This window comes from Vigna radiata, chromosome 7 (assembly GCF_000741045.1).
Source record: "Vigna radiata var. radiata cultivar VC1973A chromosome 7, Vradiata_ver6, whole genome shotgun sequence".
NCBI classification, from domain to species: domain Eukaryota; kingdom Viridiplantae; phylum Streptophyta; class Magnoliopsida; order Fabales; family Fabaceae; genus Vigna; species Vigna radiata.
The window spans coordinates 37,970,036-37,984,929 of NC_028357.1; the positions used below are offsets into that span (position 1 = coordinate 37,970,036).

The 14,894-nt window shown below is 35.8% G+C and overlaps 1 protein-coding gene across 1 annotated transcript; it reads left to right on the forward strand.

Moving 5' to 3' along the window:
- The first annotated feature begins 2,563 nt into the window (after nt 1–2,563).
- Nucleotides 2,564–7,025, forward strand: LOC106768659 (receptor-like protein kinase HSL1). The gene is made up of 2 exons (XM_014653913.2): nt 2,564–5,736; nt 6,179–7,025. Exons 1-2 carry the CDS (start codon nt 3,129–3,131, stop codon nt 6,568–6,570), a joined length of 3,000 nt encoding a protein of 999 aa, XP_014509399.1. The 5' UTR covers nt 2,564–3,128; the 3' UTR covers nt 6,571–7,025.
- The last annotated feature ends 7,869 nt before the right edge of the window (nt 7,026–14,894 follow it).

The following is a 14,894-nucleotide window of genomic DNA, read 5'->3' on the forward strand; positions in this document are numbered from 1 at the left end:
GTCATCCTGATACTCTAATAAATCTACAGTCTCAAGTAGAGAATGATGAGTTATGTGGTGAGAGGGGCAGTAGGTCCAAGTCTATGTGCCGGTTTTTGGACATAGGTGTTAACGGACTAACCTTATGGTGACAGGTTGGATTGTATTTGGCCATGATTTTTGTTGTATGAGAAGTGTATGTCACCACAAGTGCAAGATCATCCGAGACTTCTATCAATGTTCTATCCGAATAATAGAGTCTAGTATAATCATTGGTGTCCGATATGAATTTTTTATTGAAAATGAAGTGTGTGTAATAATTATGTTATACCTTATCTTAATGTTTCTCTTTCATGGTAGCTCACCCTTACTTTTTGTGTTTGTGCTGGAAAAATTATATTTTTGGGATGATCGTATAGCGTATATGTTATACGAGAGCAGATGAGGGAATGTCGTCTAATCCAGTTCAAGTGAAGATAGAGACATAAGAATAACAGAGAAGAGTTCAAATTATCTTTTTGGATGAGAAGTTGAAATCTTAGTTTAAAAGATGTAATTAGTGTTAAATTCTTTAAACTTTTTTATGAAAGACTGTGTAAATATTACAGTTCTCATATTTATTATATAAATAAATAAAAACTTAGTGTGAAATTATGAGATGTTACAATACTCATGACTCTTCACCAAAGTCTATACACATTGGCAATGGTAACAAATAAAGCCTCACTTGAGTAGTAAGCAATAAATTACACTAACCTCGTTTTTATCCACTAAATCCCACAGGATTTTTTTTAATCTTCTTAAATAATTAAATATTCACTGAATCTTAAATCTTGATAAAAAAAAAATATCACGTTTTTCAATTTAAAAAAGTCTTTGATCTCCTCCAACAAAACTCCACCTCAACAACTTTTTTCGTCCAAAGTTGTACCATATGATTTCTGTATTTTCTAGAAATCCTTGTCACTCAACAAGAGTTTCACTAATCCCGCTAGTATACAACAAGCTCGCTTAAGGAGAATTATCTTTGATAAGCAAAAGTAAAATGATTTTTGCTCTTACTAAGAGTCAAACTTAAGATATATTGCCTACCAAATAGGTGCATTAACCAATTGAGTTACAACCTCCTTTGCTTACTTTTCCTAATTGTTACATGTTTCTATAGTCTTAATCCCTTATAACCACTCCATCTTTTAAGAAATTTGTTTACTATCTTCTTAATTGAAATTTACTAAATCTCATCTCTTAGTAAATATTTTAACAAAAATAAATCTATTAAATTAAATAATAAATTATTTTATCTCTTAACAAAATCTTTTAAATAAAATATTTTTAAATTAAAAAATGAAGCACTTCTAGAAATATATTTCTTAATTATTTCCAGGATGTTATACCAAAGGTGATGGATGTAGTGATGATAACATGGACAATGAAAAGCGATGGTGTAAGAGGAAAATGAAGAAAAATAGAAATAAAAGAAAAAGAAAAAGGAAAAACAGGAGAAGGAAGAAAAAAATATCAAATTATATTATCGATAATTATTAACAAATATTTATCAACGTTATTAACAAATATTTATTAACGTATAAATAGTGATAAATTTAGGCTATTTATAATTTCCAATGAATAATTACTAATAGATTTTTGATAGTTGATGATTATTAATTAAATTTTTGATTTATTGATAAAATTTATTAATAAACATTTTACCAACAAATTTTTAACTGAGAATAATTTTATTTTAACAGACATATTTTTATTAGTGATTCAAGTTTTTTTACAGTGTTAATTTTTTTTTTCAAAAGTTTATGATTTTAAAGGTTACTTCATAATGAAGAAACTTTATAGAGAATAAAAAACGATAAACTAATTAAATATTTAAAAGATATGTTTTAACATTTTTTCTATGCAGTTAAAATCTGTTAATTTATAGAATTAAATTATTTATTTTTCTTTTTCTAAACATAAATGTAATTTGTAGATAAAATATACTTTAAATAGTTAGTTTTTTTTAATTAGTTTAGAATTCTTGTAATTTTGAAGATAAAAATACTGTACAAAAAGTAAAAGAATAATTTAAATAGCATATAATTAAAATTAATAAAGAAATGCGAAGAATTTTTTTTTAAAAAATAATTGAAATAGACAACAAATTAGGAGTTTTTATTAAAACTGCTAGTAAAAGTGTGGACTACGGACCCATGAAATGATTGTATATTTTTGTAGGGTATTGAATGTTGATCATGCACGTATAAAATTGACGAACTATTACACCACTTACTAACTACTTTTTCGTATAGGTTTATAGTATATAGTTGCGACTTCAAGATAATGACATTAATGTGTTTTCATTTTGGTGGAAAAGAACATCCTGTTGGAGAGTATATATATGCAAGATGTTTACCAGAATTTAAAGTTTTTTATGGCTCTCTTCCTATAAACTAAATAACAAACAATGAGCCTATTAATTCAACGTAAAGACATAAAAGCACAGTTTTCAGTTTTTGGCACTAAAAAAATATTCACCAGTAGTAATGTAGATGATGCATAGATAGAGGAACTTGGAATCTACAAAGATTGGCGTCCAACTCATGTGCATTAACTCAACACCAAAAGGTGATACCTAAATAGCTCAATACAAGAATGATATGATTCCGAAGGTAGCAAATTTTGGCTTCTAGCATCATCAACACAAGATGTATGTTGAAACAAACAACAAACACCAATAGCGTATCTTCTTCTTATCTGTCCCAAACTACCTTCTAATGGTTGTTAGTTACATACTTTTTACCACCACTTGCGTGATCATCTATAAGTCTCCTCCATTTTGCTTCCTGCACTGAAATTACAACCACAGCAATAATCAAGTAACGCACACCATTTGTTTGTACTTAGGTTAGTTAATCTTGGGTTAACAATTTATGTGTGGAAAATAGTAGAGCCGCATGAAAGAAAGTGAGTAGTGTGTGTCGTCTCGCAACAAGGATAGAATAAGTAGTAGACATTCACAAGTGTCATCTTTGGTGCCAACTCAGCAAGTAGCACCTCTCCCTTTCACCGTTTCCCATTCAAATAAATTGAGGTTTCAGTTCACTCCACTCCACTCCCACACTCAGCACACTACCCTGTGTCGGAGAGGCAAGCCAAGAATGACCCAACTACTCCCCATCGTCGTTTACGTTCTGTTATCTGTAGTAGCTTTCGTATCCTGTCTCAACCAAGAGGGGCTTTACCTTTACCAACTCAAGCGCTCTCTCGACGACCCTTATTCCACTCTCTCCTCCTGGAACCCAAGGGACGCCACCCCTTGCAACTGGTATGGTGTAACCTGTGCCGGCGATGCCTTCAACACCACTGTTACAGAATTGGACCTTTCCGACACCAACATCGGAGGCCCATTCCCTGCCAACATCCTCTGTCGTCTCCCCAACCTCCTTTCCATAAACTTCTTCAACAACTCCATCAACCAAACCCTCCCTCTCGACATCTCCCTCTGCCGCTCTCTCCGCCACCTCGACCTCTCCCAGAACCTCCTCACCGGTCCCCTCCCCGCCACGCTCCCGCTTCTCCCCAACCTCCGCTACCTCGACCTCACCGGCAACAACTTCTCCGGCCCAATCCCGGACTCCTTCGGAACCTTCCAGAACCTCCAGGTGCTCTCCCTCGTCTCCAATCTTCTAGAAGGTACCATCCCCCCCTCGTTGGGCAACGTCTCCTCTTTGAAAATGCTCAACCTCTCTTACAACCCCTTCTTCCCTGGTCGGATCCCTCCGGAGCTCGGCAACCTCACCAACCTCGAGGTCCTCTGGCTCACTCAATGCAACCTTGTCGGCGTTATTCCGGCCTCCCTCGGGAACCTCAACAAGCTCCAGGACCTCGACCTTGCGCTCAATGACCTCTACGGCTCCATCCCCAGTTCGCTCACTCAGTTAACCAGCCTCACGCAGATCGAGTTGTACAACAACTCGCTCTCCGGGGAGTTGCCTCGGGGAATGGGGAATCTCACCCGCTTGAGGCTCCTCGACGCCTCCATGAACCACTTAACGGGGAAGATTCCCGACGAGCTTTGTTCCTTGCCGTTGGAGAGTCTTAATTTGTACGAAAACCGTTTCGAGGGAGAGTTACCGGCCAGCATTGCGGATTCCGAGAATCTTTACGAGCTTCGACTCTTCGGTAACCGCCTCACCGGCAGGTTACCGGAGAATCTCGGTAAGAATTCGCCGCTTCGCTGGCTGGACGTTTCGAGCAACCAGTTCTGGGGGCCTATTCCGGCGACGCTCTGTGATAATGGTGTTCTTGAGGAGCTTCTGGTGATTTATAATCTTTTCTCTGGGGAGATTCCGGCGAGCTTAGGCACGTGCCAGAGCTTGACACGTGTGAGACTAGGATTTAACCGGTTGTCCGGCGAGGTTCCCGCCGGCATCTGGGGGCTTCCGCACGTGTATCTTCTCGAGCTTGTCGACAACTCGTTTTCGGGTTCCATTGCGAGGACCATTGCGGGTGCCGGGAACTTGTCGCTGTTGATTTTGTCGAAGAATAACTTCTCGGGAACGATTCCCGATGAGGTTGGGTGGTTGGAGAATCTCGTACAGTTTTCCGCCAGTGATAATAAGTTCACTGGCTCGCTTCCTGATAGCATTGTGAATCTTGGGCAGCTTGGGATTCTCGATTTTCATAATAACAGACTCTCTGGGGAGTTGCCGAAAGGGATTCGTTCGTGGAAGAAGCTCAACGATTTGAATTTGGCCAACAATGAGATTGGTGGTACGATTCCTGATGAGATTGGGGGTTTGTCCGTGCTGAACTTTCTAGATCTTTCTAGCAACCGCTTTTCCGGGAAAGTCCCTCACGGTTTGCAGAATCTCAAGCTGAATCAGCTTAACTTGTCTTATAATCGTTTGACTGGTGAACTTCCTCCTCTCTTGGCTAAGGATATGTATAGGTCTAGTTTCCTTGGTAATCCTGGCTTGTGTGGAGATTTGAAGGGGTTGTGTGATGGTAGGGGTGAGGCAAAGAATGTAGGTTATGTTTGGCTGCTTCGAGCGATTTTTGTTGTAGCCACTTTGGTTTTCCTTGTAGGTGTGGTTTGGTTTTACTTTAGGTATAAGAATTTCCAGGACGCCAAGAGGGCGATTGATAAGTCAAAGTGGACGTTGATGTCGTTTCATAAACTGGGTTTTAGTGAAGATGAGATTTTGAATTGTCTTGATGAGGATAATGTGATCGGAAGTGGTTCCTCGGGTAAGGTGTACAAGGTTGTGCTTAGCAGTGGGGAGGTTGTTGCTGTGAAGAAGATATGGGGAGGGGTTAGGAAGGAGGTAGAGAGTGGGGATGTTGAAAAGGGTAGGGTTCAGGACAATGCTTTTGACGCGGAAGTTGAGACTTTGGGCAAGATCAGGCACAAGAATATAGTCAAGCTGTGGTGTTGCTGCACCACCAGGGATTGCAAGCTCTTGGTTTATGAATATATGCCTAATGGAAGTCTTGGTGATTTACTGCATAGTAGTAAAGGAGGGTTGTTGGATTGGCCAACAAGGTATAAGATAGCTGTGGATGCAGCAGAAGGCCTGTCTTATCTGCATCATGACTGTGTTCCCCCAATTGTTCATAGAGATGTGAAATCAAACAACATTCTATTGGATGGGGACTTTGGTGCGAGGGTGGCGGATTTTGGAGTAGCTAAGGCGGTTGAAACCACAGCAAAAGGAACTAAATCCATGTCCGTCATAGCTGGTTCTTGTGGCTATATTGCACCAGGTTAGTTAGCAGAATATACACATTTTGTTTTAATTTTTTTTTTTTTGTTGTCGATGAATTTGAGATGCATTTAGTTTAGTAGTGATTACTTCTGCATTTGGGGCTTAACTCGTAGTATATGGCGTGGCGGGTCACTAGTAGTTTGATTGTTGGTCCATTACTGCTAGAACTAGAAGTGTGCGTGTTATCCTCCTCACCCTACAAATCACGACGGTAGTTTCCTGCATGGGCAATTGTTTTTAATGTTTTTGTTGCTTAGTGACAAGTTGTTTGTTTTTTTGTTGGCATTATAGATCTTTGTACTGATATTGTGATTATAATATAGGTATAGGATATTACATGCTTTAGAAACAGGTTGTCTATCATCTTCTGAATTCCTTTTAAAATCAAACATTGAAACTATTTCTTTGGAGCCAAACATGATCCTTTTCTCCTACTGCAGAATATGCATACACGCTTAGAGTGAATGAGAAGAGCGACATATACAGCTTTGGGGTTGTCATACTCGAGTTGGTTACTGGAAGACGCCCGGTGGACCCTGAATTTGGGGAGAAAGACGTAGTTAAGTGGGTGTGCACTACCTTGGACCAGAAAGGCGTGGACCATCTAATTGACTCACGGCTTGATTCTTGTTTCAAAGAAGAAATTTGCAAGGTCTTCAACATTGGACTCATGTGCACTAGTCCTCTTCCTATTAACCGGCCTTCAATGAGAAGAGTAGTGAAGATGTTGCAAGAGGTGGGCACAGATAACCAAACCAAGCCTGCCAAAAAAGATGGGAAGCTATCCCCTTATTACTATGACGATGCTTCGGATCATGGAAGTGTTGCTTAATGAATACTTGCAAAGGTTGGAGTATTTGATGATCCAGAAGGGGGAGTTCGAAGCTTCTCTTTTACTATAAGCCAGCTTCCCTCCGTGTTTTCAGCGCACGCTTTACAAAGTTGACTAAAGAAAAGAGAATTAGAGAATAGGATTTTTCTTTTTGTGGTGGAAAATAGAGGCTTGAGGAATTTGATGTTTCTATAAAAGTATGTCCATATCAAGAAGCTTCCCTACCAAAATTAAATTGGCGTTTTTGCATTACAAACTTGTATTCAGAAATCAGAAATGATATTTCCATCCTTCAAAAGTTCTCTTTTGAGTACATTTATTGGAAAGACTTTTAGCTGACACTGGGATGGGCCAGGGGAGTTTTAAAATTGCAATATCAAAAATTGCAATATCAATGTGACAATGACTTCCAAATCCTGTTTATATTTTCTATAACTTTTAATCTTTTGGTTCTAGGAGGGTGCTTTTGAACCTACGAAGAATCTGAAATGGGGAAATGAGAAACTACAATTAAGGTAAAGGACAAAAGCAGTTAAGCAATGCTTCCCCATTTAATAGCTTGGAAATTCTGTAAGCACACAGTATAATTATTTCAGTTCCCTCCTGTTAGGTAAATGTATAGCCTGCTCATGCTTAAATGCTTATAATTTTTTAGATGTTTCAGATTAAATGTTTTGACAGTTCTCAGCTTGAGAATTTACTTCTCACGGTGCTCAAACAAATGTGCTGGGTACAGCTATAAGATCTGAGTCAATGAGGTTGTTAGGCAGACTTGTCTCTGGTCCCTCTCTTTAAATTGCAGGTTTCGTCCATTTGGGCTAACTTTATTTTATTTGTTAATAATTAATGCTGACGGGTTATTAAATATATCCGATTCGAGGCGTGGTTGTAGTGATATTTTTGCTTCGGCATCTAGCACAGGATTTTCACAAGTCCTTGCCAGTTCTTATTATATCCAGTGGTAATTTCTATGAGAGCCACTTTGCTGTCCGAAGGCAGGTAAACTAAATTATTGCAAGATTGATCTTTTAACCACTCCACCTTTTTAAAATTCTCTGCAGAGTAGCAAAGCACCCAACAAAGGAATGTGTACTGTTGTTATCACTGATTGTTGAGTTTCTTTGGCTGTGTTTTGCTTTGTTGTACGTGTCCTTAATTTCTCTGATGACTTGTTGCTACAATGCTCCATACTTCCTGCCAAATGCATTACAATTCACCCAGCTTTTCATGGATCTTGTTTAATGACTCCAGAAACGTGCCAATCATGCATGTAGTTTTGAAAATGCATGGGTCATTAATAATGTTTAGGCTGTAGGACCATGCTGTGATGAGATAGTTCAGTCGTTTACTATATGTCTATATTATTCGCAAACGTACCTCTGCTATTTTTTTTTTCACGATCTTTTACCAAAGTTTACTCATCCATACCATAGAATTCAAATTTTCTATCCAATAGTTTGGTTTTTGAAATAAAATGATAACAAGTGGTTATCCTTTCACTCTCATTCTCATGAGTGGATGATGTCCATATCTATTGTGAAACTTCTATTGAATTTTTGTGAGGATCTTTTTTAATTGGATTGTGAATTTTGACTTGTTACCTAGATGAATTAGTGTGATATGTAGATATATAGTTTCTCTAAGAAATTTTATGTAAGTTAGCTTTAATTCATGAAAAAAAATATCATTTTCCACATTTTTCTTTTTTCAACAACTTAGGATGAACTAATTCAATTGAATTCAGCTTATTCTCTTTTAAAGGCTTGCTCTCAATTTGAATCTAACATGGATAACGATTTGAGGATCTATTTCGTTTCTCTTTTTAATGTGAGACAAATGCTCTTTTGTTTACCAAATAGAAAGAATTTATGTACCAACAACTTGGTGGAATTTTAATCTTAATCATACTCTGACCTTAATTGGGCTAAAACTTTTGGAATTCAAAATTGGAAGAAGGTTGTTGAAGTTGTGTTCGTTTTTCTTAAATAATTTTAAAGAATGGTTTACTTCTATACAAAATTTAAAATACTTTACAACATAAAATTTTAAACAATTATTTCGAAAATTTAAAATTTTATTAAAATAATGTAATAATTCAAAATTATAGAATATCAAATTATATTTGAAAGGTAAAAATTTGATCACAGCATACGATATACAAGGCTGTCTCATCCTGGGTCCCATCAAAAGATAAAATTTTCTGGAAGCTTTGATGTGATGCAGGAAAACAATTGATAGGGTACCTAAAGAAATAGCCCACATACAATATTAACTAGTTGGCCTGCTAATGCTGTGTTCGTTTGCGCATAATTTACTATTTAGAAGGTTTTGTGAGCGATGATTTTAGCTTAAATACGCGTTCGTTTGTATGGATTGAAGGCGATGGAAACAGTAGATTTGCGGGATTTTCCAATTTCGACTTCTTCGCTCCACTGCGATGATTTGCGCGGATTCATATCAAAATTTCATATTTGCCCACATAGATTTTTAAAATACCATTTATATAATAACATAAAATAATACAGTTACATCATAGAATAATACAGTTACTGGATTTCATACCCAAAATTTGCTATCTGTACATGAGTAGAGTAGCTTTTTAATAATTAAAAATTAATTTTAATAATTATTAATAAATTTACTTTCTTTATAAACATTTTTACATTTATATATAACATTAAAAAATAACATTTTATATTACTTTAATAACTAGGGATATTTTGGTAATTTTAAATTTCTACCAATTAAATTAATTTTTTAAATATATCATATCAATCAAATCTTACACTAATTCTCACAAACTTTACCTTCAAATCCACTCTCAATTACTCACAAATCCACTCAAAAAAACAACAAAAAAATTACCCTCAAATCCACTCAAATCCATTCAAATCATCTCCCTCAAAAGAACAGAGCCTAAGGCATACAAACAACTAGGGTGTTGATCCGTCCACCTCCCCATTTCAATCCTCTACCTTCCCATTTTTTTTTTATTTTTCTTTAATTATAAAAATAACTTTTTCTTATTTTCTTTTTTTACTTTTTTAACTCTATTTACTAAATAACCCTAACTTTTTACTTTTCACTTCAATCAGACTTTACTTTCGAAGACGTAGTCCCACCTCTCCTTCTCGGATTCTTCTCATCCCCACGCTCCAAGTTTCATTTTCTAAAATTCTAACTCTCCCAATCATCTTCCTGTGCTTTTAACATTTGTGTGTGTGTGGGGCAGTACGGCGCGGTGGTTGTTGCTTCGTAGTTTTGTTTCTGCCTCTTGGTCTACGAGAGGTTAGTTCCTTTCGTTGAGCATGATATAGGTTGTGTTGATTTCTGCTTTATTTGTAAATGTATGTAATATAGGGTTTAAGATTGTGTTGATTTCTGTTGCGTGCGAGTTTTCTGTTTTGTTCCTGTTGATGTTTCTGGGTTCCTGTTGGTGATTTTGGGTTCCCGTTGATGTTTCTGGGTGGGTAGGAGGAAGAAGACGTTCAGGCCTAGACGAATGTCGTACATCCATCGACGGATATCGACATTCGTTTCAGGGACAAACGAATGTCGACATCCGTTTCAGGGACAAACGAATGTCGACATCCATCTAGGACTTGATTTTTTATTTTTAAGTTTTTAGTATATTTTATAAGTAATTAAATTTTAACTTTTTATTTTTAAATAATTTTGTTACGTAATTATTTTGTTTTATTTTCACACCGATTCCTCAAAAGAGCACAAAGAATTCCAAAAAAATAATAAACACAATGAAAAGAGAGAGAGAGCAGAAAGGATAACCACGTGAGAAAAAAAAAGGTTTTGCATAATAGGAGATTAGAATTAAAATTAACCTATAAAATAAATTTTACTTAAAAGTATGATAGGAATATAAAAAAAAATAGGAATATAAATAAAAAAGAAGGGATAAAATTGGAATGGAGAGGTGGAGGACCAAATACGCAGAGGTGGAGGGATCAACGCCCCAACTATAGCCATGTTGGGCTCAATTTAGTTTTTCTTAAGCATTTTCTTTATACACTCCCATAAATTTTCTTGACACCCATGCCCTCCTTACTCCACACCCAGTTCACGTTACCTTAATACAAACAGATTTTTTGTAGTGGTGTGTAGGGATGGCAACGGGTAGGGTTCGGGCCGGATAGTGCAATACCCGAACCCGACCCGCACGTAAAAAGTGTACCCGCTACCCGCCCCGCTACCCGTCGGGTACCCACATAAAAAAAATCCGCGAATTTTTTTCAACCCGCGGATATCCGTTGGATACCCGTTAACCGTGTCCAAATTTCAAAACTTATAAACCCTAGATCTTCATTTCAGATTTGCACCAAAACATTTCAGATCTGCACTTAAGGATTTTAGATCTGCACCAAATAATCTCATATCTGCGCTAAAGGATCACAAATCTACACCAAAGAGTCTCAGATCTACCTCTCGTCGTCGCTCCCGATGAGTTTCAGCCTCTCAAGCTCTGCGAATGGGATCACCTGTTGTTGGAAGAAGAAGCTGTCGCAGACAGAGCCATGAATGGTGGAAGAAGAAGCTACCGTGGACGGAACCGTGAATGGTGGAAGAAGAAGCTGTCGCGGACGGAGCCGTGAATGGTAGAAGAAGAAGTTGCAAACGCTGCGACGACATCGTTGAAGACGGTGGTTCTTGTGGTTGGTAGGTGGCGGAGATTCTTGTGTTTGGCAGGTGACGGAAAGAAGAAGGAAAATGAATATTAAGAAAGAAGAAAGAAGAAGAAAGAAGAGAAAGAGGTTTGAGAGAGGAGAAGAAAAATAAAAAAGTGACCTTTTCACTTCCTCTGCAACTTCAAAATAAAAAAGTGACCTTTCACTTCCTCTTCCTCTGCAACGTCACCCTTTTAACTTCCTCTACAACTTCAAAATAAAAAAGTGACCTTCCACTTCCTCTTCCCTGCAACTTCAAAATAAAAAAGTGACCTTTCACTTCCTCTTCCTCTGCAACGTCAGAACTTTGAATATTTTACTTTGAATAAAAAAGTTGATTCTACTGTAGATAGTAACGTTTAAAATTTGAATACCATGGCTCAGAAGTTTAATTTTATTTTGTAATTTCATATTTTAATTTATTTTATAATTTTATAAAAAAATAATGAATAAAATTAGAATTTCATTTTTTAAACGGGTAACGGATAGTGTGATATCCGTACCCGACCCGTTAACGAGCGGGTATTAAATTACTCGCTACCCGCGGGTACCTTTTACCCGCGGATATTAAATACCCGCAACGGATTTTGTCCGCGGATACCCGCGGGTACGGATAGTGTGATATTCGTACCCGACCCGTTAACGAGCGGGTATTAAATTACTCGCTACCCGCGGGTACCTTTTACCCACGGATATTGAATACCCGCAACGGGTTTTGTCCGTGGATATCCACGAGTACGGATATTATTGCCATCCCTAGTGGTGTGTATTCTATTCACCAAGCGTTAGCATTTAATAGCTAGAAAGTAGGCTAAAATATATTCTAAAATTAACAAACTTTGGTTTTGGTCATTATAATATATATATATATATATATATATATATATATATATATATATATATATATATATATATATATATATATATATATTTCAATTTTATTGAACCTGAAAATGTTATTATAAATTGACTATCACTATATGATATTACGAGTTCAATCTTAATTGAAGTGCTGTTTGTTCGATAGATATAAACTTTTAAATTGATATAGGTAAGAGATTCTTTTATATTAAAATGAATCATAATTATCTTTTATTGATATCATTAAAGTAATTTATTTATTCCTTATAGGTTAATATTATTTTTTAATTTAAAATAGTTTGAAATTTCTTTATCAATAAAAAGTGTTAAGTAAGATTTACTTAATAAATATTTATAAAGGTGTTTTTTTTCTATTTTAGTCAATATTTTTTATTGACTTCAATAAAATCATTTTTTAACTTAATTTAAATTAATATTTTTTAATTGATGATAATAAGGATTATTTTTTATATTATAAAAATCATTTTTCTATTAATATATCAAGTTAATTTTTCAATTAGTGTCACTTGGAATTTTTTTGACTACTTTGATAAAGATATTTGTCTTTTCTGTTTGTAGGTATCGTTTTTGGCAGAAGCGTTAGTTTAAAGTTATTCCAGACTTTGTCCGAGCGTTGACTGGAAAAAACTTTTAACCAACCTATGATTTCACTTCGGAACATCAATGATAAATTTAACCAAAACATAACTCCAACCAAAGACATAAAATAACACTAACTGAGATCAACAAAAATAATTGTAACCAAAATTAGTTGAAAAATAGTCCCAACTGATGTTAATTAAAAATATTTTTTATTGACATTGAAAAAAAAAATAATGAAAAGTATTTGATCTATTTTACAATATGAATAAAAAATATAAATTACTAGTATTTTAATATTATAATAACTTTAATGTTTAAAAATATTTTAAAATATAACATTTAAAAATATTAAAACTGAAATTAAAATGATTTTATTCAAATAAAACATAAATGTAAAATGTTTCTCTTTATAAAACATAAACTGAAATATATATATTTGTTTTCACCTTCTCTTCTCTTTTCCTTCAAGATTACTTGATTCAACTTCTTTAAGTTCAAGCCAAGCGGCGATACCTGCTAAAGGGACGTTCAAGTAAGATTTTAATCAATGAACTTAGTTCACAATTAAATATTAAAACTCAATTAAGCTAATTTTACCGCGGTAGCTTATCTCTATATTTATAGAATTTTATAATGGACTTTAAGTTGATATTAGCCCAATAATATTAATGTCTGCATTTATCCAATTGTAGCCCAACATCCACATGCCCATTTCACCCCCTTAACTTATAATTTAAAACAAATAAACCGAACAACATGAATATCTTTCCCACACCATTTAGTTAGTACAACATTTTCGTCTTCGGCATTGCCTTATCGCATAGCCTACCCACCGGATCATACGCTATACCATATACATGCCCCCAAGTATGAGACAACTATAGTTGTCGATAGGACTTAGAACAGTTTTAAACAATGCATCTGGCTCGAGGTATGATTTTGTAACGTTTACCCTTGTTATAATTTGAAAATTTTACCTGTTCCCATGTCTAGAGAAATGGCAGGGATGAAAATTTTGCACTGTTGGATGAGAATTTTACATTGTTGGATGAGTATTTTCATTTCCTGCGCTAGTGGAAGCTGTAGAGTCGTCCAAACAAATCCGTTGGATCATACTTCATCCTACGACTAATGCGGGCTCTCAGTCTGCAATTTACTACCTATAAATACGGTAGGCCCCTTACACCATTTTACTAGCTCGAGGGTATTTTTTCCTTTGCATTGGGAAAATGAAGCTCTCACTTGAGAACCCCAGCAGCAACAACAACGCTCCAAAAATGGCGTCGTCTCACATAATCTGCAGGCCCAAATCCAACAGCCCAATGCAGAACAACAGACCCAAGCTTGTGCATCCCTTCAGGCTTCAACTGCCGAGCATCCAAAACACAGCGTTTCAATATTCTTTAGCCCAACGGCCCAATTCATGTGCAATTCAATTAGCCCTGCATAGAAAGCATATGCAATTCAATCAAGAGGGTTACTTCCTACACCACCCCACATTGCTCCTTACACCACCACATTTTTTTTAAAAATTCCAAAACTATCTTTTATATTTTAAAAAATCCTACACCCCCACTTCTTTTCTTCAACGGGTGTCGACATCCGTTGAAGGAAAATTGCTTCAACGGATGTCGACATCCGTTGAAGGATTTTTCAAGCCTTTAACGAATTTTGAAATTTGTTGAAGTTTTCGAAAAGTCCTTCAAGGGATGTCAACAACGGTTAAAGCAATTTTCTTTCAACGGATGACGACATTTGTTAAAGAATTTTTCAAAAACGAATTTCGAAATCTGTTTGAGGAATTTTCGAAAATTTTAACAAATTTCGAAATCCATTGAAGAAGAGTACTTTTTTTTGTATGTGGTGGTGCAGAGAGCAATGTGAGGTGGTGTAGGAAGTAAACCTCATCAATCAGCCTAATTTTTTTTTATTTAGTGACCCAAATCAAAATCAGTTCAATTGTTCAAGGGTCTTTCTTGTAAAGACTGAAAAATAGTAGACTTGTAAGTGAATATGTGTCGCCAGATTATAGGGCCAAGTTTTATTAATAAAATGAGATTTTATAAAATCTATGTTCAAGCTTCAGCCCATTCTTTGAACAACAGTTTCATCTACTCAAGCTTCTTCTTCTTCTCCACCTTCTCTCCTCTTTTCCTCAACACTGAATCCATTCTTCCTCAA

Excerpts from the sequence above, each read along its gene's own strand:
- LOC106768659 (XM_014653913.2), top strand. The coding sequence starts at position 3,129 with ATGACCCAACTACTCCCCATCGTCGTTTACGTTCTGTTATCTGTAGTA. Across the intron at positions 5,737-6,178 it reads TTGTGGCTATATTGCACCAG|AATATGCATACACGCTTAGA; the intron begins GTTAGTTAGCAG and ends CTCCTACTGCAG.